The 26094-nt window shown below is 51.6% G+C and overlaps 8 protein-coding genes across 8 annotated transcripts; 4 read left to right on the top strand and 4 right to left on the bottom strand.

The window, feature by feature from the left end:
- Positions 1–3806: 3806 nt before the first annotated feature.
- Positions 3807–5661, top strand: A1O5_05262 (uncharacterized protein; the record flags this gene model as incomplete). Its single annotated transcript, XM_007745863.1, has 7 exons — positions 3807–3878; positions 3928–4014; positions 4063–4126; positions 4193–4458; positions 4507–4778; positions 4833–5453; positions 5574–5661. The coding sequence occupies 7 exons, from the start codon at positions 3807–3809 to the stop codon at positions 5659–5661; spliced, it is 1470 nt and encodes a 489-aa protein (XP_007744053.1).
- A 779-nt stretch (positions 5662–6440) lies between these two features.
- On the bottom strand, positions 6441–7910 carry A1O5_05263 (uncharacterized protein; the record flags this gene model as incomplete). Its single annotated transcript, XM_007745864.1, has 1 exon — positions 6441–7910. The coding sequence occupies one exon, from the start codon at positions 7908–7910 to the stop codon at positions 6441–6443; it is 1470 nt and encodes a 489-aa protein (XP_007744054.1).
- Positions 7911–9812: 1902 nt separating this feature from the next.
- A1O5_05264 (uncharacterized protein) lies at positions 9813–10102 on the top strand (the record flags this gene model as incomplete). The annotated part of the gene is made up of 2 exons (XM_007745865.1): positions 9813–9938; positions 10010–10102. 2 exons carry the CDS (start codon positions 9813–9815, stop codon positions 10100–10102), a joined length of 219 nt encoding a protein of 72 aa, XP_007744055.1.
- Positions 10103–10381: 279 nt separating this feature from the next.
- On the bottom strand, positions 10382–12704 carry A1O5_05265 (uncharacterized protein; the record flags this gene model as incomplete). Its single annotated transcript, XM_007745866.1, has 3 exons — positions 10382–11128; positions 11232–12409; positions 12461–12704. The coding sequence occupies 3 exons, from the start codon at positions 12702–12704 to the stop codon at positions 10382–10384; spliced, it is 2169 nt and encodes a 722-aa protein (XP_007744056.1).
- Positions 12705–14499: 1795 nt separating this feature from the next.
- A1O5_05266 (uncharacterized protein) lies at positions 14500–14820 on the bottom strand (the record flags this gene model as incomplete). The annotated part of the gene is made up of 1 exon (XM_007745867.1): positions 14500–14820. One exon carries the CDS (start codon positions 14818–14820, stop codon positions 14500–14502), a length of 321 nt encoding a protein of 106 aa, XP_007744057.1.
- Positions 14821–16702: 1882 nt separating this feature from the next.
- On the top strand, positions 16703–18477 carry A1O5_05267 (uncharacterized protein; the record flags this gene model as incomplete). The annotated part of the gene is made up of 6 exons (XM_007745868.1): positions 16703–16994; positions 17088–17150; positions 17237–17338; positions 17428–17562; positions 17621–17999; positions 18105–18477. 6 exons carry the CDS (start codon positions 16703–16705, stop codon positions 18475–18477), a joined length of 1344 nt encoding a protein of 447 aa, XP_007744058.1.
- A 197-nt stretch (positions 18478–18674) lies between these two features.
- Positions 18675–20167, bottom strand: A1O5_05268 (uncharacterized protein; the record flags this gene model as incomplete). The annotated part of the gene is made up of 2 exons (XM_007745869.1): positions 18675–19968; positions 20019–20167. 2 exons carry the CDS (start codon positions 20165–20167, stop codon positions 18675–18677), a joined length of 1443 nt encoding a protein of 480 aa, XP_007744059.1.
- Positions 20168–21096: 929 nt separating this feature from the next.
- A1O5_05269 (uncharacterized protein) lies at positions 21097–22901 on the top strand (the record flags this gene model as incomplete). The annotated part of the gene is made up of 2 exons (XM_007745870.1): positions 21097–21331; positions 21406–22901. 2 exons carry the CDS (start codon positions 21097–21099, stop codon positions 22899–22901), a joined length of 1731 nt encoding a protein of 576 aa, XP_007744060.1.
- Between the last annotated feature and the right edge of the window lie 3193 nt (positions 22902–26094).

Below are 26094 nucleotides of genomic sequence, written 5' to 3' on the forward strand. Positions count from 1 at the left end.
CGGCCGCAGCAGGCAGAGAGAGGTCAAGAAGGATGGGAAGGGGGGATCTGAAAGTAGAAATCGGACCTGCGGGAACAACAGAAACTGGGTCCGATTAAGCTTCCTACTTGGGCCGTTTTGATATGGAGTGGCGGAGTGGGCTAGGCCTGTGGAAAATACGGGCAGACCTCTGCTGTTTGCCAGCCTGACAACTGCTCCATCCGCGCAGAGGAAATGATCGATAGGGGGTTTGGTGGCCCATAACAGACATCGGACATACCCGTTTGATAGACAGTGCTGTTGTCACCCTTCGCGAGAATGGAAATGTTGCAGAAAGCCACCGAATGGCTCTTTGGCTTTGATTTTCGTCTTTTCCCCTCCCATGACATGTTGTCTTATCCAATTTCCCTTCCCCTCTCATTTTGTGTCGAGGAGTTTGACCGAGTGCGCGCTGGGTGGGCAAGATGCAGCAAGAGGGTGTCGCCCCTGGCATGATGTTTGCAGATAGAAATTGCTATTGGTCTGATGGTTCTTGCGAGAAAACCCCGCTGATGCCGGAAATGGAAAAGGCAAACGATTGATTGGTAGAGATCTCGATTTGATATCACTTTTCGTCTGGACAGCGGAGCCACGTCGGCTTTTCGATGCTCGACACCAACCAGGCCAGAGGCCAGTAGCCAGGACCTGTGAGGGCGCGCGCCCCTAAGAAGTGGTTGCATGTCGGTCGTGGGGACATGCTGAGCGCCCTGGCTTTCAGCTTACCGCCGATATGGGGCAGCCGCACAGTCACACCAAGGGCTGCCCAGGAAATCGCTGCCTTTTGACATCTCTTTCGGTCCACAATAGGCGGTCTTGGGGCGTCTGGTGGCGCCAGCAACTTCTGTTTCGAGCCATGCCAGGAGTCTGGAGCTAAAGATCAACCCTGACGATTGGACGGGAGTTGATTCCTGAGAGGCATAGGTATGAATAGGTAGACAGTTGTTCTTGCCAGCAAAGCGGGGCCGACAGGGGTATCGCACAGCAGATTAGATAGTCCAGCTACATACAGTATGGATGTATGTATGTACTGTAGGAGGCATTGATCCGACAAGAACGGTCCCATGCCGTGCAGTTATCCCAAGCGTCCACTGGGCTCTATATGGTTCCGAAAGTCTCGGAATGAAAACCATGCCACTCGAGCTAAGCCGAAACGCTGTGGTATCCGAGAACTCCTGGGTACTTGGTACCTCGTACTGGTTAGAAAGCGGTGGGGGGGGGACGCACTGGCTCTGGGGCATATTCCAAAAACGAACAAATCCATTTGTTAATATGTCCTGTTTGCGCGGACAGGTCGGTAGAGCTTCGAGATAGTCTTGAAGTACGTACTCCGTAGATTGAACGCAAAGCTGCAGTTTCCACTGCATCTCTGTTCTCCGCTTTCTGGCGGATGCAGTCGGCTGCAGTCAGTTGCGCAAGTGGAAATATATCGCCGCAGACGGGTCGGGCTGGCTTCTGCCAACGAGGGTCGGGTATCTGGGGCTTTACCAATCGCAGGCTCGTGTCGCGGGCGATGCGTGCCCGGGGGGGCCATCGAGTCAGAAGGGGTTTCCCACCCGCCCACCAGAGAGAACAGGCTGCGAGAATGATGGGCAGGATCTAGAGGTGCAGTAGCTTGTGGTCTGACTTCCCTTCGGAGATGTGGGGGGGGCGTTGAGAGGCAGTTTTCAGGCTGGGAACCTTGCACCGGATCGGCTGGGTCACGGTTCTTGCCTGCAACCGAGGACACAAGTGCTGATTGCGCGTAGTGGATCCCTTCCAAAAGGTCAATGACAGTCTGATGATACAGGTTCTCGACTCCGTGATCCCCTTGCATCTCTTGTTGCCCGTCTTTGCGGAGAAAGGCCAGTCACCGAGAGCAGCAAAAGGTTGACTGTTCCGGAGGATGTATCCGCAGGCTGGGGAGACCGTTGGCCCGACCCGTCCCAAGCCAATCAACGAGTGACCGAAAATGAGCTTTTGCTAAAGTGACAGGTTGCGTCCATCCAGACTGGTGAAGGACAATGCTGGAGTGAGAGACGTGGCTTCGCTAGTTCGCCGGGCACAGAGGAGATTCGAAGCGGTGACTGACTGGGGGGGGCTTGCTTGCAGCAGGAGCGAACATACATAGTCCTACTCGGTACTGTCAGTCACTAAAGAAGGCTGTTTTGACAAGTGGCAGAGAACAACCTTGGAAGCCAAGTTCTCGCACACAATAAGGTTTTGCTTTCGCTGGAAACGCAGTTTGGTGTGGATAGCTGAAGGGTTGTGGAAGTTGAAGTGGTTACTCGGTAGTGTGTCAGAGGCCTGGCGCTTGCATTGAGGGATTTGCCCATTGTTTTCCTAAGTAATTCCGAGTACTTGTAGGTAGGGACAGCACGAGGTGCGGGCAGCAAGATGGCCTAGTGGCCATACCTACAGTACCAAGCAAGCCAGGTGCACCCTCCCTACCACCACCACCAACCTTCCTTTGCCCCTCGCCCGTCGCTACCTACTGGGTGCCCGCCTAACACTTAACACTCTGGCTACCCCACTGTTTGGAGGGGCGTCCTTAGGTCCCTAGGTATAGGAAAGCCTCCACATGGCCCGATGGACAGGCCCGGAGAAGCTGCGCATGCCCGCTGATCAAACGTTCAGCCAGTAAACTTGTCCAGTACTTTGTTGCAGCTCCTCTTCGAAGCCTTAGTTAGAGCTGCCACAGCTGCCAAAGCTTTCAAAGCTGTCGACTGTCCATAATCCACTATCTCACCCAGATCTTGACCTCGTGTTTCACCTGGTGAACCTCAATCTTCACCTCTCCCACCACCACTACCCCCCCCCCCTTTTTTACTACCTCTCCTCCTCTCCTTCTTTCTGTCCCATCGCTCTGTCAACCCTCGAATCGGTCCTCATAGCCCCCAATCAGAGCCATCTCCAACTGAATCCCCCCTTTCCCTCGGCTCATCCTCCGGGTCGAAGGAGCCAGCCACCGTCGCCCTCTCCCAGTTGCAGTCACTGACAATTGACAACGGCATTTCTTATCCGGGCTTGTACACAGGACAGCACTCAGCTGCTAAAGAACATCCCCGATTGGCCCCGAGCGACCATGGCCGATTGATCAACAAGTTAGCTTTACCAACGACCACTCCGCAAGCATCAGGGGGCGCTCCGCGCTGCTGGGTTAAAAGAAGGCCTGCATTGGCGCTCCCAGCTTAAGCAAGAACCAAACCATCGTTTAACCTCACTTCCCATCTCTTTCTCTTGCCTCCTGCCTTGCTCAGCACATCCACGCTCCAAGGTTGCCGTTGTTTCTGGGTGCCGATTTCGCGGATTTGGCTTTTCGGTAACCTCGTCGCTTCGGCGTCAGCAAACGCCCTGCGTGCGATAGGGCCTTGGCCTCTTTGTCTGCTAGTTCGACGGCAAACTCGATTAGGCTTCGCGGGCCTTCTTCTTCGGTCCAGACATGATTTAAAGCATCCAGAATCTACCACCTGCGGTCCACGCAGGTCACCTCAAGGATCCAAATCCAGCTCATCGAACAAATTCAATCACAAGGAAAAGTCTTTCATCCTGGAAAGCCGCCACCAGATTAGCACCAGTGTCCACCGCCCTGGTATTTCATCGTCCAACAAGAGGAGATGACAATTTGTCCAGAACCACTACCTTTTCAGAGTTTCCCCGGTTTATTTCCTGCTCAGCAAAATTCACGTCCTGGCTGGCAGTTCCAGCCCGACAGTCGACGCACCCTCGGGTACGAGCATTTTCTTGAAGCTCCGTACCATCAACACTACGGCTACCCGACACCGGCTGCTTCGAATCGCACGACCTCGGCAATGGCCACTCCAGACATGGAGGAGATGGAGCAATTCCAACAACTCTCTGACCAATATCAGCCAAACCTTCCCGTAGGTGTCTGAGCCAAAGCACACGCGCGCCTTGCTGAGCATATCTTAGGGACCCTTGATAGGGAGGAAAAAGCCCCTGTCCGACCTTGTGACCGAATACGCACAAGCCGACCCAACATATGTGGTCAAGACAAAGGTATGTGAGCTTTATTATTGTGGTGATCTTCATGCTTATGATTGCTAGGCCCTCGAAGCAACCCACTCTGCATATCGGCAAATCAAGGGCGACGGGCAGTGCGGCTGGCGCGGTAAGGGCGCAGATTCATCCCTGGTATCGAGAACTTCGCTAACCTCCTCGTCCGTGGTGCTTGCAGGAGCTGTTTTCGGCTACTTCGAGATCCTGCTCCGATCTGGAGATCCCGGTCTTATCACGCAAGAATTGGTTCGCCTACGCAGTTTTGAGCAGACCATGCGCAGCGTTGGCATAGACTACGATATCATAATCGACATGTTTGACTATACATGGGAGCTCTTTGACGCTCTCAAGGCTGCCATCGAGCGCAGAGATACAAATGAAGCTGTGTTGCTTGATTCACTGAATGACGAGAATATATCGAATTCGATTGTCTATCACTTCAAGGTTGGTTTACCCTTTTGTCGGGGAGAATGCTTTTTGACGCCGTATCAGATGATGACAAGCTCTTTCATGCAACTGCAACCGGACCGATACGAAGCATTCCTGGAAATGCCAGTTCAACAGTATTGTTTGACCAGGATTGATCCTGCAAATCAAGAGATTGACCATGTCGGGCTTCAAGCCTTGACGGATGCTATCATTGCGCCCGCATTCTTCGCACTCGAAGTGGCGTATCTGGACAGAAGCACCGGCGACGAAGTGACCTCATACCATTTCGTGGACAATGCGAAGGAATGGCCCACAATTCGACTGATATATCGTCCGTAAGTTCCTCCTCCCATCCCGTCCTGGATGAGCCGAACTAACCCAAGTATCAGTGGGCATTACGACATCATCTACAAAGAAGATCAGATTCTTGCCCCAGAGCCACAGCGACTGCAGGTGTATCTACAGACGGATGCTCCTCAATATGTAGGGCCTCACCACCATGAAGTCTTCAAGTCCGAAGATCCTCAAGCTCTCGATGAATTAGTGTACATGTTCCCGCATACCACACGGGCGCTGACAGATTCTTCGCTGTCATATTCAAGCAATAGCGTCTTCTCCCCCTCATTCCAGAGTCCGGTGGCTGCGGTGTATACACAATCCAATTCCGCACAGGCGTCCTACTTCCCACCGATGCCACCTACTGGTTTTCACGCGATACCACCTCCGCAACACCAGTCACAGCAGCCAACATGTCCCCCAGTCAGAACCCACTCTCTCCCACAACGAAGCTATTCTTCGTCGATGCTACAGCTAACGCCGCAAATCTCGCCTTCACCACAATCCCCTCAGCCCCCATCTCCGGCGACACCGAATTCTGCCGTTACCAAACCAATCATCATCATGCCCAATGCGAAATCGAACGAACCCCAGATCAGATACAATGAGAACTGTTTCAATTACAGCCTTCAGGGCAACAAAAGCATTCCGCTAGATCCAGCATCTTTTGGCAGGTAAGCATACCCCTCTCAGTCCATTCTCGGCTCTTTCTCCGTCGTTGATGCCGCCGTTATTTCCCTGCATGGCTCCGGTTTGGCTGACTCTTCTGCTGACTCTTTTTCTGATGTATTCAGTTCGGCTTTGAGCCCGGCACACTTTGCCAATTCAGCCTTTCAACCTCTGATATGGAACGCGGAGGAAGAATATGGCAAGCGGGACTGAAATCAGCCCCAATCTGAACCGTCAAGACAGCTTTCCCTCCCCCTGAGGGTCACGCGATGCTCTGGGCGCTTTCACCCGGGCATCCGTGTTATCCATCTCAAATGCGTCAAACGCAACGTGTGCGAATACTTTCTTAATGCATGCCGGGGGCAACGATTCGACAATTCAATTAGTGCTTTGAATAACCCAGCATTTTCCCTGGCGAAGTGGAGCAACCTTTTTCTCTTATATGAGCAGCATACCAGATGCAACGCAATGGAGAGGGATATCCACCGGTCTTTACTGAAGCAGGGCAATTTTCTTTTTATCATCTTCATTCCTGTATGACACGAAAGGGTCACGACTGTCATTACCGCTGTATCAATAATCACGAATTCCAATCCTGATAGAACCGGGAGGAGACGAGAGAAGGATGTCCTCTTTGAGCCCTGTGGGTTAGTTGAAAGTCTTTATGAGAGAGAGAGAGAGAGAAAAAAAAAAAGAGAAAAAAGAGAACGGGAAGGAAAAAAGAGAAAACAGACTCAAGAAGAAAGCTCCAATGGCGCCTCTCAATGGTGATATTGCAGTTGCGCCTATTAGCATGGGCTCAATCAAGGGGGCTCAATCAAGGTGGAGAGGAAGTAAGGCGAGCAGAGGTCGAGGTTTGATCTTGCGCTTGAAATCCAACCAGCCCCCAGTGTGACAAGAGTATTCTAGTCCTTTTAGTCCTCGAATCTATTTTCTTTTCTTGAACAATAAAATAAATGTTTCTCTCACACACACTCGAGGACCTGTCTCGGTCACAGAAGGTCCGTCTCTCGCATGCTGTATACGCCATCCACAGTCTCCTTACCCTCGGCTTTCATGGTATTGAGGCCGTGGACGATCTCGTGGGCAAAGACGTCGGCGACAGATTCCATTAGGATCGGCTCTGCGGCTAGCCCAGCGTGATCGTCGTTGCTGCGCCGTCCACCTCGCCCCAGGGGTTCACCTGTCGAAGGCAGAAATGAGGTTCCGTGTTCCGTCGAGCCCGAAGGCGGGTAAGAGCGCGACATCTCCCTCGTCAGCCAAGTTACGCTCTTCCCTTCTAGTCCGCAGGCGACGATGCGACTGAATCCCCACGAGAGGTAGCCTCGCGTAGAGGGATCGTACGAGGGAGAGGATAATTGTGTGGGTATGAAGTCATAAAGTCCCAGTCGTGAGGAGGACACGGCAGAAAGAGAAGGCGACGGTGACGACCAGGAAGAAGGGGAGGACGAGCCGGATGACGATGAGAGGTCTGCGGATGGTAATACAGACGACGGAGATGCCGAGGGAAGCGGTGCGTCATATACGTTCAACCCGACGCCGTGAGAGGTAACACCACGCGAGACCTGGACACCGATGGCACAGATTTTGCGATCGCTTGCTGCCGATAATTTGGCTGCTGGCGTGGAGGATGAGTCTCGCTTACCCTCTTCCTGGTCCAGCACCCAAACCCCCGGATCGTCCGTTCTCCCCGCCCGAACCCCCCAGCGACCACAGGTGCGCATGACACTCTCCTCCAACAACCTTACCCAGCATCTCGCACTGATGGCAAACCTCCGCAGGTCGACAATCACGTAGCCGGTCAGCTGGCCGGGTGCGTGGTACGTGAGAAGTCCACCGCGCGGGGAGGCGTGAAAGGTCGCCAGGCCCTTGGCAGAAAGGAGGGACTGTTGATCCGCGGAGATGGGGTTGGTCAGGAGGTGCCGACGACCGACCGTGTAGGTGGGAGGGGTGCTGAATGTCAGGAGGACAGGGTCCGGGGGAGTCTGAATGTGCGCAAGCGTATGGGAGCTGGAGCTGATGTCAAGAGGCGAGGGCGAGCTGGCCTTGCGGAGGGCAGTCGTCGTACTATTTGTAGTGCAACTTCCATTTCCGGTGCCAAGCAACGACGAGCCTGGTCGATCGTGATCTTGATCGTGTCGTGGCCTCGATATGCTGCTTGCCAGCCTGGTGCGAGCCTCAGCTGCGTCATCATGCTCAGCAGCAGCACGATGCGAAGCTGATCGATCGATGATACTTCTCGCCGTCTGCCCTGTAGGTCCCCGGTCCTTGCCGTCGAGCACACGGACGTGTGCACTACTCGCTGCCTCGCCTTCTCTTCTTCCTCTCGGCCCCGCCGCCTCTCTCCCGACTGAGCGCAGCCAATCCTTGTGTTGGAAATATCTCTCCAGAATGGCCGTTTGCAGACGCAGTGAGTGGCTGTAGGGGATCAGGCCGGGGATGTGCAAGTGAGCTAAGCGCATGACGGTGCATTGTTGCTGGTATTGTTTTGGCCTTGGTTGCCTCTGAAAGTGATCCTACCCTATCGGGGCATATGGTTCAAGGTGATGGCTTTGAGGGGGTTAGGGATTCACCCGAGGTCTGCTGGTGTCTCTAGGTTATGACATGCTTGCTGAGTTTTGGGCTTGTTTCGGTTTGTTCTCTAGTGTGTCAAAGTGCCGGGCAAAGCTCGTGCCGCGCCGCAAATCAAGGCTGCTGGCGTCTGGCGTCTCGGGAAAAGGCAGACTCTGGAGTGAAGTAGTCGGTTAAACGTGCAGGAAGGGATTCTTCTGCAGTGGAAACAGGAGCTCGAAATGGAAAAGACGTGTCAGAAATGCAAATCAGGGAGACGAGAAGAGCGCAGTTCGCAGGTTGTGTAGTAGTTTAGGTAGCGAGATACCGAGTAGGTATGTAGTTTGGTAGGCATGGCAAGGCAGGGCAGGTAAGAGCAAGGCAGAGCAAGCCAGGGTCAAGTACCTAGCGAGCTGGCTCGTAGTCGCCCGTCAAGCTTTTCGGATAAGTTACCCCAATTATCCTCCAAGGCCATCACGCCCACCATTACCGCCACCACCACCACCACCTCCTCCTCCTCTTCACCTGTTTTGGCCCCTACTTGCCCCTACCAAGTACGCACACCCTACTCGGTACATCCTATCCAATGGTTCTTTTTCTGCATCTCGGCGAGGCTGAACCATTAGTAGGAGGCCCAGCGACAACGGTTTGATACTTGGTCGAGACGACTCATTCCATCCTGCAACACCGCATAATAGACTCCACGGACCATATCGAGGGCTTTGCTCTTCCTCTTTTTGGAGAAAGGCACATGCACCACATGCTACCGAGTACTACAACTTTGTCTGACGGCGAGTATCCGAGGCATCTTCAGTTCACTTCCTTCAGGAAGCCGCCTCTCCGAACCGGGGACGACGGACCAGACAGACTGCCTCTTTCTTCTTCTTCTCCTCTCTCTCCAGCCCAAGACTGTTTAGGTATTTGCACTCACACACGACACACTTACCAAGTACATACACACATATTGCCTAGGATCTAGGTACACACACACATATACACACCCCGTCTTACCGACTGGGTGCTCAATCACTATTGGGCCATGATCCCAAACGCCAGCACCAACACCACACTAACACGAGAAGCTCTTAGCCGTACCCTTGCCATACCGCAATGTTAGGTAACGGATGGGCCCTTCAAGCGAGACCTGGCCAAACGGATTGGGATAATCTCTGCCAACTATTACAGTAGTGGAACTGCCTATTCCATCGCTGTCCAGAAGACCAACTGGGTGACCTGCTCACCCCCGAACGCACCTAACTCGTACACAGTACTGATGTCAAATCCCCCGGCCCCTCGTTCTCTCTTTTTCTCGCTGCTTCTACCTTGATTCGAGAGCTACTGAACTGTCCAACAATCGGGAACTCGCACTACTCTGGCTCCCGTTTGCCTCAGCGTCGACACGGTATAGCCGCGCCCGCCTGCAGTCCTAGGACGAAAATCAGAGCAGTTACAGTGAAAGGCTGAATAGAGTCTGGTCATCACTCACGCCCCGTTGACCGTTGAATGGATCAACGTCATGTTCGCCGTATCCCTGGACCACCTAGATACCAATATCATCCCTCTTCCCCTTCCGTGTGACCGCCTAGGCATTCCATCGACATACTCGCATACATAAATCCCTCATTGCCACTCCCTTGACGGACCGCTCCCTTCCTCCCACGCCGACATTCCTTTCCAAATCGCTGCACATCCTTGCACAAATCTGTACATTGGAAAACTGGACAGCAAAGCCGAAGCCACAGCCTGCTCCTCCCGTCCAACATCCCCCCTATCAAGGACTAGTCCTCAAGCATCCTTCTGCGCCGCCAGCATCAATGAGCACGTCCCACAGCTCCGCTTCTACCAATGAGCCCCCCGCCAGGCCCAAAAACGTTGATACCCAGGGCGCATTCAGAGATGGCCCTCAGGCTCAGACAGATACTCCGCAAGCGCTGGTCGAGGTGAGAACAACAACCCGGGTCTCCAGCGAAGGCCCTTTCCCCGGTAGCCGCTGATTGTGACTGACTCACAGTACGGCGAATACCTCGGCCGATGCATTGCCATGGCTGACCTCGAGCCCGCCACTTCGCAGACGGGGAACAAGCGGAAGCGGACTCCTACTTGAAACGATCCCTCCAGCCTGGAATGGAAGGAAGTCGTTCGATATCTGCTTAAGATTTTGGGCTAAGCGGGAAGCTTTCTCACTGTGCAGCGGGCAGGAGCGGCTATCGCTAGTGGCAAGATCGCTCAAGTGTGGTCGGGAGGAACCTGGAAAGGCAGGCGTTGATGGAATCTCGCTTCTAGAGAGGGTATTTCCCTCTCCTGCATTCATGTCGTGCGGAGCTGCACGCGTGTAGTAAAAAGCTGTCGGTGATCGACTTGGGTCTGGAACGAGTATATTTTATCAGAAATAATCTGCGGCGTCAACGTCTCGGTAGCGCTGCCCGAAGCTTCCCCTCAGCCCAGTGTTGTTCGCAGTACCTGTACTTGTAGTGATGCCATTCGTTTTGCCGTTCCCGTCATACCACCCTTCTGCGAATGGCTTCTCCGTCCTTGTTGTCAGGTTGTGAAAGACATCAACATGCATTGCCCTGTCATATTCACCGCTCGCCTGCCATCCATATGCAACGGGTGGGTTCCCCAGGACCGACACGATCTCATCACCGCGCAGCAGACACCCGCGGTCGCCCAACTCTCGCAGAAGCGTGTGGTAAGCCTTGGCGATGGCGAGATGGCTGTCGTCCTTGATGATCGCCTTGTTCGCCCAGAGGATGACGGCCACCAGCGTGCAAAAGTGGATGAATGGGATGACTGCCAGGATAGTGCCCGCGTACCTCCACGTCACGTTGAGGACTTGGGCCGCGATCGGCTGCTCCTTGCTGATGACCGTCTTCCTGTACATGGCCGGAGAGTTGTCCATGAAAGAGATGGCGCCCATCGTAAACGACGAGATCAGGTCGGCGACGTCCCCCGGTCCAAGTGCCTCCGGAAAGCTCATCTCAGACGAGTTGGTGTAAACGGCATATTCTTCCTTGCCATCTGCCGTCGGAGGATTGTCACTCCATCCAATTGCCCCTGCGAGCATCCTTCCAACCATGTCTTCCGTGAGGTATTCACTAGTGAGCTTATTGTAGTCGTCCTGGACTTGAGGCTGGGGAGATGTCAGCCTGTGCCGAAAGGGACAAAATTTGATGGTAATGGTAGCGGGAAGGATGAAGATGAGGAAACGCCCGAGCCAAAGGGGAGAAACTCACCACCGTATTGTTGCAGATAAAGTATGTCCCGACTCCGCCGTCGTCTAAGTCTCCATCAAAGTTGTCCTCGTCCTCGTCCTCATCGCCATCGCCATTGTCATTGCTATCGGGAGATGTAGCAGCTTGAAAAGTGTGGAACTCAACGCACCGATCACCGCAGGTCGGGTTCAGCTTTGAGATGAATAAAAGCCCTCCCGGCCCTGGAGTTGCTGGGAGTGACTGGTTGACGTCTTTCTTGCCGTTGTTGTAGATGATGTATGAGAGATTGCCATACTGCCCTCTACTGACAGTATAGTCTTGGCAGGAAGCCAGGGATTCAATATATCGAGAAGAAATAATCACTCTATCCGGGTCATCTGCGTTTTGATCCTGGAAGTAGTAGCGCGTATGCCCTTCAAAAGACGAGTAATAGCTCTGTTGCTCTTCCACATCATAGCCCTGGTCCAGTGGAGTGGTGACTTCTCCTCGGATCCCCCATTGTTGAACTGCCGCCAGGTCAGCCGAATAATCGCCAGTCGACAGTGAATTCAAGTCCACTATGCTGGTGCTCCCTTTCTGTGTGAGGACGTAATCGGCGGACGTGTCCAAATTGTAATTCAGACCGATGATGCCTACCAGTATAGTGACTGCCAGGTGGACGAGAAGCCATAAAACGCAAAGAATCTGCGTCCTGGACGGCAAAAACTTGCGTTTCTGATTCTGCGCCTTCCAGAGAAGCTTGATGACGTTCATGAGGCTATCACAACCCATGACGAGATCGAAAGTCTCAAGCGGCCGATAACACGCCGCCAACATTCGCCAACGGAGCAGTTTCGCGTAGCTTCGCAGTGACGCGGCCAAGTTCACCCCGAGAAGCAGAGACACCCCCGTTGTGAGGGCATTGAAAACCCTGCGTTGAGGCACGCTGATGGTGTCCTTCTTGGAATATGCATAGAGGATCGAGAAGTATCCAACACAAAGGGCCAAGGTGTTAATCCATTCACCAATAGTCAGTCGCAAAAGTCGATTTCGTTGTTTGTGATGTCTGTACTCTCTCGACGTACTATGATCGGAATACCCCAATTCCATGATTTCATGAAGCGAAGGGGCAACGGAATTGTATATGCGTTCCTTCCACACGCTCAAGTTCGAGTATCTTTTGTGGTTGGGTGGTTGCTCCACGGGTCTTGTGCCTGACTCTTTTGTTCAATCAGAAGGGGAATCCGCACCGTGAGAATGAATAGACTCACGCGAAAGAGTTTGTGCAACAGAGATATTGTCAGAGTTGTCAGTATTGACCCTTGTGGGAGGCGAGGGCGGCGAAGGAGGCGGAGATATCTCGATGATAGGCACATTTGTTGTTTCTGCATCGTGAGGTGGATTCTGAACATCATTCTGAACATCTTCATGGGCTTCTCCTCGTCCCTCGTTTGCTCCGTTCTCCTCATCTCTTGTTGGGATGGGGCTATAGTTCGCTGACGCCTCGGCAGCCATCTTCACGGCAGAACAGGTATCCGCGCTCCGGACAATACTTCGCCACGGACATTCGCTGGCATGAGTTCGTGCAGGAGTGTACGGGGTAGACAAAGGATATATAACCAGGAGAATCTTCAGCCTCAAGTCTGGATGCCACTAGTCAAAAACGTCGGTTAAATGCCGTTTGATAAGACGATCTCCTCCTGCACGTCTCGAACCCGGGTCTCGCACCCAGCAATGGGGCGCGATCTGATAGAAAGTCCATATTGGAAAAAGCAGGTCGCCTTAGATTGTGTGTCTGGTCTTTGCCCAAGGGGCCGTTTCAGGACATATTTCCAGCACCCGGCGGGCCTCGCTAGCTTAGTAATTTGCCGACATCCCTGCGAACTCCCAAGTCAATCGCGCTAGCCTTGTGATGTAGACCCAAAACCCACGGTCAAATGTCAAGATGGCATGGCTGGTATTAGTCCGCGAGACGTTTCGTGCTTCATTCAAAGCAGGAAATGGCTGGAACGACTGTCCGCTTTGTGGATACGCAAGATATGGCGTGCCTAATGCGGTAAATTGGTGTCAGGATGGCACACTGTCACAATGCGCCACGCCACGTATGCAGGCGCAAGAGATGAGCGGGTTCTGAGTGCTGCGTATTCCGTACCCAGAATGATGTGCGCCATGCAATCTTCGCACATCATTATTAAGCGCTATGTGGTGGAGAAAGGGCACATGTTTCGCGGAGGTTCAGTACAAATTGGTGAGTAGGCCAGTTTCACAGAACACGCCTCCTGGAGTACCGAGTTGTAGAGCCACTATCTATTTGGGGTCACCAGAGCGTTTGCGGAGGGTTTCCGCGGAATTTGGCCCGTACCGAGCTGCCTCTGCGAGCTTGGAACGCACACTAAATCGTGAAATCGGACTCCTCGCAGCAGGAACGGAGTCTATCTCGGTGGAGCCTGGGATCTCGAACAGCCATCGTCGAGTGAGTAACCGGCTGGTTCGTTGCAGTCGAGGCTTTGTCAGCGGAGTTACATAATGCGCGTGAAACTCGAACGCTTCAATGTTCTGGGTGTACTGTGGTACGAAACATCTTCGAGAGGAATCACTCATGCGCCGCCTGCTTATGCAGGGGCGCACTGACAGACTGATTGGTTTGCCTTCCACTCTAAGACTTCATCTTGCCACTTCCAACAATAGCCGAATGACTTGACGAGCACTTCGTGTGTCGTCCAAATTTGCAGTATCTAAGTCCAAAGATATCTGCTAGGCATAGAATTATGGTTCTCCAGACCCATGTCCCTTCAAACAAGTCGCTTTGCGAAGTTGGGCTGCGACAAGCCAGAAGAGAAGGGTTGATGGGTTGCATTTCAAGCAGGGGTAGGTAGCCAGTCATTGATAATCTCTGTTCGGATACAAGGCATCACCACCGCCCTCCCTCCGAGATGCGGCGCGTGGCGCAGGGACGCCTCCGTGTGGAGGGGTGCCAGAAAGAATCCTCGAAATCTTGATAAATGACCGACCCATAGGAGGAAGCCATCTAGATGTGGACCGTGGTTCGGATTTGAAATGGGTCCGGAAAAGGTCCTGGAGCGTGGCGCCGTTTATCGAGCTGCGAAAAGGCAAAGCATACCATGTGGCCTCCTTCACAGTGATCATTCGCGGCAGGCGGGACTGTCTCGTGGTCGGCCACTGAGATCCGTCGTGTGCCCAACGGTTTACACGAAGGCGAGCCGACGCTGGTGCAATTGCGGGACGGGTACGAGGTACAAGCTTGTCGACGACCGTGCGTGCGGACACGACCCTGAAACATTTCGATCTTTCAACTCTTCTTGCTATCGTCAACAGCAGGGCCCGCAGTGTCGGTACCTCCAACCGCAGTCTTTCCAAAATCCAATCCCAAGTTTGACCACTCGTCTTTGGCCATGAGACCCTTCTCCATTCGGCACCCAAGATATTCCTTTGCCAGTAGCCTGCACTCTTCATTGTTCCTGCCGGGAGGGTTTTGCCTTCTCAAACATCGTAGATATGAGGAGATGACGTGCTTACATTCCGCATCGTGATCAAGGGGGAAGGAACCGCGCTCTGGAGGTGTTGGTTTGTAGTTGACTGCGCCGCCACCTGGCGCACCAAAGCCCGACATTTTGAGTGTGTCGAACAGGTTGACAAGAGGACCTTGTTTGGGGCTAGGCGTCGTGAACTCTGGCGTGGCTTGAGTGTTGCAAAGAGTTGATTGTAATTGGAAGTTTATTTCAAGAAACTGGTTTGTCGAGAGATCAGAAGATCTGAAGCTTTTAAAAGTCCGGTATCACGCGAGGCATGGTTTCAGTGTATCGGGCTATCACGTGCTTTACGCGAAAAATACGAAGCTCGACCAAACAGACGAAAAAAGTTCCTGTGACATAGGAACATTGTTGTTCAACAGACATATAATTGTCTACTCGCTACAAGGGGAATGTGGCCTAAGGAGCCAGGTATGGAAATAGGCACACAAGTAGCAAATAGACCACCGCATATCAGTATCTCAGGCTCGTTCACCCGTGTGGTCACATCCATCGACGAAAAAGGCGGAACTAAAATAATATCAGCTAAGGTATCCAAAGACATGGAGGAGCGTCAAAGCGAGGAACGTAAAAACAATAATTCAGTTCTCCAAGGTGATGTATGTTCGACATGGGAATTCAGGAAGAACACAGCGAAATACATGAGATCATCAGGATGGACGCATGGACAGAAGGTATATTCTTACCTGTTCTAGTCCTTGGCCCTTCGAATTGAACTCGAATGTATTAGATTTACCTGCGCCATCCATCCGTTGGTCAGTTCAGCCGAAATGATAGGATATTGGTGAAAACAAGGAAAAGCATAAGCATCTGGTTCAGGCTATTAGCAACTCTGTCAGCGAGCGGTCGTGTGAACAGAACAGTCCAGGGGAACTATACCTCATTAAATCAGAATTTTCAGTGTTAACGTTCATTTCCAAGCAGACGCTCGGTTCAAACAGTGTGAATAGTGTTCATCATAGGATGCAAGTCGGGACAAGAGACACAAGGGGCGTGCAAATACCTAGAAACAGCGCTGTCAGCACCGCTTCACAGATCATATGCGTTTCAACAATATTTTATTCACGCAGTCAATCAGCTGACGAGTTCTCAACAAGTGTCACAGCCCCCATCACATCCACAAGATTGTACGTCCTGCTGTTACAGATGGATGGGGCCACACACGCAGTCTGTCCGCCCGTTCGTTCAAGTCTTCGTCATGGTAGAAGGGATGGGGCAAAGGGGAGAGACGAGCGGCGAAGAAGAACATACCTGTCACAAATTCTTGTTAGCGTCCCGAGCCACCATGAAAAGAGAATGCGAGAATAAACAAAGGTAGCGCATAGATCAGACAAGGCTGAAACTTGTAATAGACAGATTCCACATGGTGAATTAAGTCTGAGGAATGCCATTCGTGTCACGGGGTCATCACCAAAGGGAATAAAGGAGAGATTCCTGCAAGGTCGTACCTTTAAAGAGAAATGCAGTGCAGTCGCCAATGGCATATGGAAGTCATTCAAACACCTGTTACGGCTTTCAAGCAAGTCAGCAGGCTTTCTCCAAAGGCAGAAAGTAGTGAAAGTATGGCAGAGCAGCGGTCAGCGTAATTCTAGAGATAAATTTTGATCCTCACAGAACACTAGTTCTTGGAGTTGGATTGTATATGTTCATCATTCAGAAACAAAAACAGGAACAGAGGAGTGCTAACCTTGACAGCAAATATCGGGAGGTGAACGAGTGTTTACGCCTGGCGGACTGCAACGTTAAATGCAAGGAATGAACAACAGATGAAATACGAACTTTTGGAGAAACTTTGAACTGCGGACAAAATACTAATTGCGCCAAGCCTACCTTTCCAGCCTAGCGCGGTTGGCCCATCAGAGCCTTGTTCAAAATCTCAGCCTCGCGTACCTCGTATTCGACGACAAATTTACACTCTCTCTTTTATTCCTTTCGGTTTCTGCATCAATCGGGATTAACGATATGTCGGTCCTGTTTCCCAAAGCTCCCTCGTCAGCCTCAAAGATCAATGTGGCTTCAGGCCAACTTCCGCCTTATGTTACTGCCTTGCAGGCTCCCACCAAGAAATCTCCGTGGCGGGCCATCCGTGGAGTGGAATACAATCAATACGTGACAGCCATTCTACCTGACGAGTTGTATCATCTCATTTGGGAAAAAGTTGAGGCCAACATTACACATATAGAGTGTGTGAAGGTAATTATGAAACTGGAGGATGTACTCAAAGGGGATTTTTTTACAGAATATATTAAAAGAGGTGAGGCCAACTGAACGCTGCCTCCCGTGGTCACACCTCGAAGATGCGTCCAAATTGTGTGCAGGAATCCTGACCCTCTTTCTGCATGCTTAGGAAACATTCTCATGCTCTCAGAGGGTGAAGCAGGGGTTGATAATGTCTACTCGTTGAAGGAAGGTATGCGAAGCCAACTGGCTTGCCGAAGCAATCACTTGGCATCCAAATGGCAGTGGGCCCACGACATGGACTGATTGGAACACCAGGAGTCCTGAGACTGGAGCTCTCCAAAGATTCATACGAGCGAGCTGGCCTGCAGGGTAAGCCCATACCTTCTGGCGGCAGCAAGCATGTCAAGTTGAGATACCGTAAGTCTCCCTTCCTGTTGTTTCTGCATTGGCGCACTGCGATGCCAGGACCATCAGCCTAGACCTAGATGGAACTGACTGGCTAGCAGTCATAGAGATCAACCTTCGTCTCCCTTCAATGTTGCACGGCAAGAAAGGCTTCGACCGACTCGTTTGGGCTGCAAAGCACGTTCTTAACCAAAGTCTCAACTGGCTTTTCTTGGATCTCAATGCAAACACCATAGGTAACACCTTCTAAATTGTGAATCAAGCTCTTTTCGGTGGTGCTCATGCTCGCTACAGATATCTCGACTCAAAACACTATGCCTTTGAGAGCACACCATCCCACGATTCACACGTTAAAACCATCAACAAGAACTCTAACCAACACTTTGACTCCTTCTACGCTACCTACCATACCCGACGGAGTTTCCCTTCTCTCTGTAGAGGCTCATGAGCCTTTGCGCGATATATTGGAATACATCGATATGCTCTCGCTGGCTTCGCCCCGCCTACAAGCCACCGACCAGACTCACCCTTTCCTCAGCCGATATGAGGTGCCTGACCTCTCCGATGGCGTTGACCCCAATGTTTCCAATAGACTGGGACAATCCGTCAAAATTGTTACTTGGACCGGTCTGATACCGTCTCGCTGGATATTGGAGTTATTGTGCGCTATAATGTTAGTTTCCCCCAATCGCCACCGAAAATAAGGCGCGTGGTTCAAGCCCTCTCCCATTTTGACGCTCTTACTTTCTGTGTTCACTGCTAAACTGGGTCTAAACAGAAGATACTCCCGAACCGAAAATTTCGCAGTCCTTCCGAAGCAGCAGCAACAGTGGCTCGCAATCAGTGTCTCCTCCCACAAAACACAAGCAGTTAATCGGGTTGATGGATATACCATCTTACTTCAGCCGGCCCGCAATACTGAGCAACCTCGGAGTTTTCACCCAAATCGCCTAACACCTACCACTTCTGCAAACATGGACGTTGACATGCAGGAGGGATCACAAGGTACCCCATACCAAGGGCGAAGCGAGGATGTGAATATGACGCCAGCACCGGTGCCCGAACAAATTCAGCAGACTCTGGAATCTGCGCCATCCGGAACCGGATTTCAATGCTATCTCTGTGCGGAATACATTGACAGTCTGACGTAGGCAGGCCGTCATGAGGTTGTCCATCGAAACTTCTCAGAGACGTGACCAATATCTGCTCTTGGATTCGGACATCAATAATCCGGTCGAAGTTCAATCGCGGATGAGTGCGTCCTTCGCTGAATTTGTCAAAGTGGAGCGATGGCTTTGACCTCTTTCCCTGCTGCAAGTCGTTCCGCATTTTTGAATCACAGTTCGACTCAATAAGAGAACCTGAAGGCAGGGTGGTCGTCACCAAGATTATTGAGCTCGGTCTCTGACAAGTTGTACCGATAATCCCTTGCGCCCTTGTCTCGGAGCTTGTTCTCTCTCATGAGATACCATAAGAGCACGCACGAAGCTAGAGCTCCAGCTGAAAGAAGCCCCACGCCTGTTCCAAAACCTGTTGGGTATGTCGGAGCTTCCGATTGGAGGTATATGTTGCTTCCCACGATACCACCAATATTTCCAATGGCTAACTGCATCGCAATTCCCACGCCGCGCTTGTAATGGCCGCCTAGGTTGTTGCTCAACCATCCGACAATTCCTGGCTGCGCTACAACTATGCCGCATTCGAGGATATAGAGGGCGAAATAACGGACTCCAACTGAAACCGAAAAGTATGACAATAAGATAGCGTATGCGATGATGGCGAGGACACACCCACCAAAAATGAACGAGAATCGGTGTTTGAGGTAGTCGGAAACGAAGGCACTGCTCAAGCAAACCACTGTCCCCACTGCGTAAAGGGGTATTGTCATCACCTGGGCTTTGGTCGAGGTCCAGCCCAACTCCAAGAGTATGGTCGGCAGGAAATAAGCGAAGCCATAACTGGTCGTCAGGATGCAAAAATACGCGAAACTTGCAATCCAGATCTTGACGTCGCCGAAGCAACGCTTTATCGCCTGTTTGTCCAGGATGTTCATCTCGATGCTTTCGACGTCCGACGCCAGTCTCTGCGCCCAGAACTGTCGTTCATCTTCGTTGAGAAACTTTGCAGTCTCTGGCCAGTCGGGTAGGAGCCAGTACGCCGGAATCGCTACCGCAATGGTGATCAACCCTTCTATGATCAAGATCCATCTCCAGCCGCCGTAGCCCGCTATTCCGTCCATATGAGCGATAGCATAAGCCAAAAGACCGCTGAATGCTCCTGTGACGAGGGAAGAGCCGTAGAATATGTTCAGTCTCCACTGAAACTCGTGCCTTTTGTAGAACATTGTCATTAAGTAGATGGACCCGGGGTAAACACCTGCCTCAAGCCCCCCCAGGATTACTCTGCAAACAACGAGCCCGGCATATGATCTTGTCAAGCCCTGACACATGGTCACGATGCCGAACGTGAAGGCCGAGACGCTCAGGAACACCGAAGGTCGAATCTTCTTGATCAGGATATTCGCAGGAATTTCCAACAAGATGTACAAGACGAAGAAGACAAACAGGACAATACTGAAGTCTTGGCTATGCATATGGAGATCTTTCTCCAAGCCCTGGATCCGTGCATTTGCGATGTTGACTCTTCAGATCCTTCAGCATGCATCTCACTCAGCAAGTATGGCAAGACCAACCTGTCAAGAATAGTGCACATGAACAACAGACACAGCATAGGCAACAAGTTGAGGTCGCACTTGAAGAGGATGTGTCTTTCAGAGATCCGCACATCATTTGACTCCTGCCGGATCTCTGTCGCGACATTCTCAAGCTCATCCTTCTCCATCGGCTTAGTTCCATGTTGAGCGTCCAACGCCTCCATTTCTGCCTTCGAAATGGAAACGGCACAGGATAAAGCACAGCAAACCTTTCACCTCTGAGGGCAAGCGACGACAGAGACGACGCACATGGCTCTGCGAGAGGGGCAGAGAGACTATCACAAGGGCGATTTCTCTTCATCTGTGCTTTTTACAGTGCCGGCCTCTTGGTCAATGGTACCACGGCTCCCGATGCCGAGTATCGAATGGTCGTCGTTCACGGAGTTTAACCGTGGCATTAATGCAGAGTTACCAAATCTAGCATGAAGTGTAGCGGATTACAACATGCGCTGTAAAGGTATTCGCTAACGTCGAAGCGAGAGCCATGGCCGCTGAGTAATAAGATGAAGGATTGTGTAAGAATGCAGCAGACGCCAGTCTCGACCAGAATGGGCATTTGTCTACACCCAGAACGGCTAACCTGTCACCAGAGAATGTACTGCCGATGCGAAGCGCTTGAACGATAATTTCTACCAACTACCAGCTCCTGTTTCTTTGAGCGCACATGCCCCCAACAGGCAGCCACAGCTCGAGGATCTGGCAAGGAAGTTTCTGAGTCAGGTGGTAGCATCTCCTCCCAGAACTTGAAAGCACGCAGTGCCGCCTACCGAGGGAGAGAGGAAAGTATTACCCGGACGGCTCTGGTATCCAAGGCCACTGTGCGGCTCCTGACTCGCAATCTGTGCGGGTCAACACCAGGTCTACGCATCCACGAACATATCCATCGAGACCAGCCGGCTTATATGAGACGAGATCGCCCCGCGCTGCAAGGCTTAGAAAGTGGATTACGTGTGTCAGGGCCAGTTCTTCCACCTCTCCACTTGGACGGGGATGTCGCATTACCGGCCATCCTATCCTCGTTGTGTTTGTTCACTAATACCAGATTTCTGGGCGCGCCATGACGAAGCAAAATCAGCCTGTGGTCTTTCTCCTGCAGCCATCATCCTCCCAATCACAGAGAGAGAAAGAGCTTCAAGTTTCAGAACGCAAAGCCCACGCTGCCAGGGTTGCACATGCCAGACGCCGCCAAGTGCGAGGGATCGGACAGGTCAGGCAGGGGAGAACCATTAGCAGGGCGGCTGATGTCTCAGTTGGCTCTAGGAGGTCGAGCCAGTCTTCAGACACCACAGGAGGTTCGTGGGTGTTGATTTAAACAAATACTTTACTAAGGACTGCAAACTAACCCTCCTGCTTTATGTTACGGTAGGTGAATACCGTGGAGACGAAACACCACAAGACGACGGACGACTGGTCCTCCTCAGCGTTACTCAACAAAGTCCTCTGCAACTCTCACAACATGGCTCTTCTGATCCGTTCAGCTCTCAAGCCATTCCCATCACTCCGCGAGTGAACCAGGTCTTGCAATATGCAAGCCAGTCGCTGGCCAGCCTCTTTGCGACTAGCTACACGAGACGGCTATTTTCTGGCACCTTGAAACAATCTTTCAATCCCAAGGGCGTCGGCGCCATTCGGGATGTTAAATCACTACTCTGGACCTGGGAATGGTCGTCAGCCGAGGAGGGGTCACTCTCATCCTATGTTTCAATGTACGCGACATCCATGACTCGGTTTCTGCCCAAGCAGATACACAAAGAGTACTCGGTGATGGCTCTGAGCCTCCGAACACGAAGTCTGGAGGTGTTGCGAAAGAGGATTAGCTACTTGGACGCAACCCGCGGACCTGACATGGCGCTTATTATGAATGTCATACGGCTGTTCCGCATGGATTCATTCGCCGGAGACGTCAATGCAGCAAGACTACATGCGAACATGATTCACAGTTTTGCCGAGTCTGTCCCGGAACTGGATCGAAAGGCTCATTTCATCAGTATGACTGCGTACAATGATATCGTCTCTGCGACGAACCAGTTACGGCGGCCGTTGATGAACTATGAAAATTGGATCCAGACGTTTTTGGACGAATGCCGGGAGATCATTGCTCAATATCTCCCGCCGGAACCGACGGACGACAAAGATATTCACCACTCCGTCTCATTGTACAAACTACGCGCTGTCATGAAACGGTTCCGATGGTATTTGTCCATGGGAGGAGGGAAGGCAGGGCTCGCGCCGCGTACGTTACGGGAAGCAGAAATGATCCGCCGCTGGATAATGGTCTCGGCGCAAAAGAACGTGGCAACTCTCTTGCACCTCTACGCGGAATTGACAGAGGATGACGGACCCACTCTGGAGCTCCATCTCACCAACATCGCCTTGACTCTGACGTTGATCATGTCCCTCCAAAAGAGCATCTGGGAGGCGACTCTCAACGGCGCTGATATCTGCGATTCTTCCCGCGTCATTCTGCCCCGATTGGAGCGAGTCATGACATCGATACTCGAGACCGCGACCCTGGAAGAGCTCCATTACTACCGAGAAGCCCATTTTTGGGTCTTCTTCGTCGGAGCCCAGATGGAGCAGCAGAAGGTCCAGGCAAATCATCCAAGCCCATATCAGGCAAACCAGACGCCTCCGCACCCGCTATGGTTCGGCAACATGCTTGTACAGCAAGCGCGCTTTCTGGGCCTGTGGAAATGGTCCGACGCCCGCAAATTGGTGCAGCAATTTGTTTTCAACCAGTTCTGGGAGCCGGCCCCTAGCAGCTGGTACGAGACCGTCGTCCGAGACTTTGGCAACCGGACCGAGGTGGCTCTGGCAGTGCACAGTGGTGGTCAATTAATCCAGGCGCTCCGAGAAACTTAAAGGTACAATCCCAGCCCAGGGATGGAGCCTTGCTCGGTGCACCTCAATCCTCACTGCACGGTGTCTTACTGCATCTCGACGCTAGAAAGACAAACGATAATGTATACTTAGGACTCAAAAGTTGATTCAATCCACAGCTGTGAAAAGTCTGGCTACGTGTTAGTTCCTGTGAAGATCACGATTTTTCAAAGCACGCAGCGTCGGATGTTCCCCTTTCAAGTTTCAGCCTTGTCGGATGACTGGGGAATGCTTGGCGGTCATATCTTTCTTTGTGGCCCAACGAGCATTGACAAAGAAAACTAAAATATTGCAGTCGAACATAATCCGAACTCCATAAAAAATGTGGTCCGAGTAGTAGCTTCTTTACACATTTAACGCTTCGTAGGCCCAAATGATCCCTTAGCTACTAGCCCCTCTGAGTGTAGACGTGTATATATATATATATATATATATATATATATACATTATATCACCCCCGAACTGTTCTTTATCCCTTCGCTTTTTCGTTCAGGAAAGGGAGCGAGGCCGCTTTACTCGAGCACGTGACGGATGCCCGGCCGGGCACGGGAGAGCGTCGCGGGAGCCACGGCAGAGTACGGGGGAGCGCGCCCGAGCACTGGACGAGCCGTAAGGAGCTTGTCTGATGTCCGTTCTTAGGAGCCAGTCCAGGCTCAGGGGCCCCGTTTGGGCCTCGACTATGAGCCCTATACCATATCACTCAGCGGCGAATCTTTGTGACTCAATCGGAGGACATGATCGATTGCAGAGGCCGTGCAGGCCGTCAGACTATATAGGCTATGTAATATTACCAGTGGGGAATACCACAGTTGACGGATGCCCCTGGGCAGTCATTTGATATGTCTGACCGTCACGTGCAGTGCTGACTGCGCCCTCCAAAGTCCATTTCCGGTTTCGGACTTGAGCATTCCGCCTAAACCATTCTTAGCTGTGGCTGTGCAATGCCTGAGCACGGCTTGGGCGAGACCTGAGTCGTACCCAGTATTTTGCCCCGGGGTTCCCAATTTATTGTTGCGGGGTGCCCTCAGGGCCACTTTTCCGGCTACGCTGCTACCTGGAGGTCTCTCGCTGGCTTTGTTGGTGTAAGTTCAGGCTGCGGAGAGAACGCCAGTTTAACACCACCCCCAACGCGTACTCAATACAGCGCGACACCGCGAAACTGGCTCACTTTGCACTTAGGACGGTAGCCCAACAAACGTTGTTACACATTCTAGGCCCCTGCAATACGCAGCAGAAGAGGCCTCTATCCCTGCTCGTGACCAGGAGATAGTGTCTCTTATTAGAACCCGGGGGACAGAACTGAAGAGTGATGACTATTTCTCGAAGAATTAAAGTGTGCCGCACGATGCCTTGAGCTTGAGAGTTCCAAGTGTATTATGTATATACGACTGCGCAGAGAATGAGATTGAGATTTTTTTCTGAACAGACAATAAAATTATTTCCAACTGTTCTCTCTTTCTACACATAAAGTTCGAGAGATGACGGTACGGATGATCTGCGAAGTCGTGGTTGGTTACCAGCCGTCTAGGCTAAAATTTCCATCACGTGCTGAGTCATCCGGTAGAGCGCGGAGATAAATACCTATCTTCTCCCCTCCCTCCATCTCCCCTTCCTCTTTCCACGAGCTAACCCTACCAAGTAGTGGAACAGTCGTATATCGTAACAGGTGGCAAACAAAGAATAATGATGACTTCTCGAGAATTAAAGTGCTGCTCTTGGTTTACTAAGTGCATGTACACTGCGCAGAGAAAAGAAATCTGACTTTGACGTGGGTTTCGAATGGGTTTCCTTGTTTCGAGATCGAGACGAAAGCCTCAACACGATGATAAGTTGCTGGAACGGGGTCTTAAGCAGCGTAGAGATTTAACCCATCGGGCGGTGCAGTCAAAACCGATTACTGGAGACGAGTGACAGAGGTGTTTGGACTGAAGGTGGTTCACTTGAGTGTGAATAGTCGAGGATTTCGAGAAGGGATGTTGAAGGATAGCAGCACTATCGCTGTAGTATGGTCGATGGCTTAAGGGACACGAAGGATTAGACATGGAAAGTAGTGGATCTGTTCTTAGTCAGTCTTGGATGAAGACAGCAATCTGCTGACAATCATAGCAGAAAGGCTGTGCTTACCGTCGACAGCGGAAGCAGCCGATACCAAGTCGTGCATCGAGTGCCGATAACGGGCACCGGGTAACAGGTGATAGCAGAACCTAACTGCGAGAAATCGTGTATGTACGATACAGTTTAGAGATGCATGTTGAATTAACGAAGTGTTCTTCAGTGCATGAAGGAGAGAAATACCGGAGAGAATAGAAGAGAGTTAAAGGAGAGAAGTGAGTTTGTAGAGGAAGTGACGTGAAGAGGAGAAGTTGCAGAGTAAAAAGGGCAGAACTTCTGGTTGAAACGGAGTAGCCTCGACGATTGGAAAGACCCATCAAGACTAAATAATTGGTAAGTTCGACAAAGGATGACGTCTAATCCTTCGAAGGGACGGTGCACCTCAGGATTCAGCGGGAACAATGTCCAGCTGCCCCAGCTTCCAAAATGTTGTAAGGGGAATGATATTGCATCGACGAGAAGAGCCTCGATTCAGTCGCCCAAGATGTCTGGCAAGGCATGTCTGAACGAAAACTTATTGCAAGCAAGCTCAGCATCTTCCACTATCGGGAGCTGATGATCATGTAGTACTACTGCAATCTCGAATCCTCGAGAGCGAGCATCAGGTGAATTTTTGGAGGCATCCAGCTGTATACCGAACGTACGTAGGCATCTCAGCCGCCCAGTCGTCCCTCTTCCAAACGGGTGCCAAGTCCAGGCGCTTTGTCGCCGCTGAATACCACTGCCACTGTAGAAAGCTAATGTGATGGAATCTAAAAAGACTTCCTATTTTTAAAAATGGAGGATTCGAGTTCTCTTCTGTTTCGGAACACCCTCCTTAATTATGACCCAAAAGTTTCACCGTTTCATAGCTTGCGGTGAATTGCGCCCCTTTGGGCAGCTGAAGAATGCATAACTCGCTGTAAATCTCCAAGTTAGTGGTATGGCACGATGAAGCATCTATTTGTCCCTTCAAGTCAATACTGATGTAAAGAGACTTTCCATAATAACCATCAAAATGAAGTTGATGGCACATTTTTCAAGGTGCTCTCCCTCGAGCCACATCGTCGAACCCGGTGATCAC

Source organism: Cladophialophora psammophila (genome assembly GCF_000585535.1).
Source record: "Cladophialophora psammophila CBS 110553 chromosome Unknown aczJe-supercont1.7, whole genome shotgun sequence".
Taxonomy (NCBI): Eukaryota; Fungi; Ascomycota; class Eurotiomycetes; order Chaetothyriales; family Herpotrichiellaceae; genus Cladophialophora; species Cladophialophora psammophila.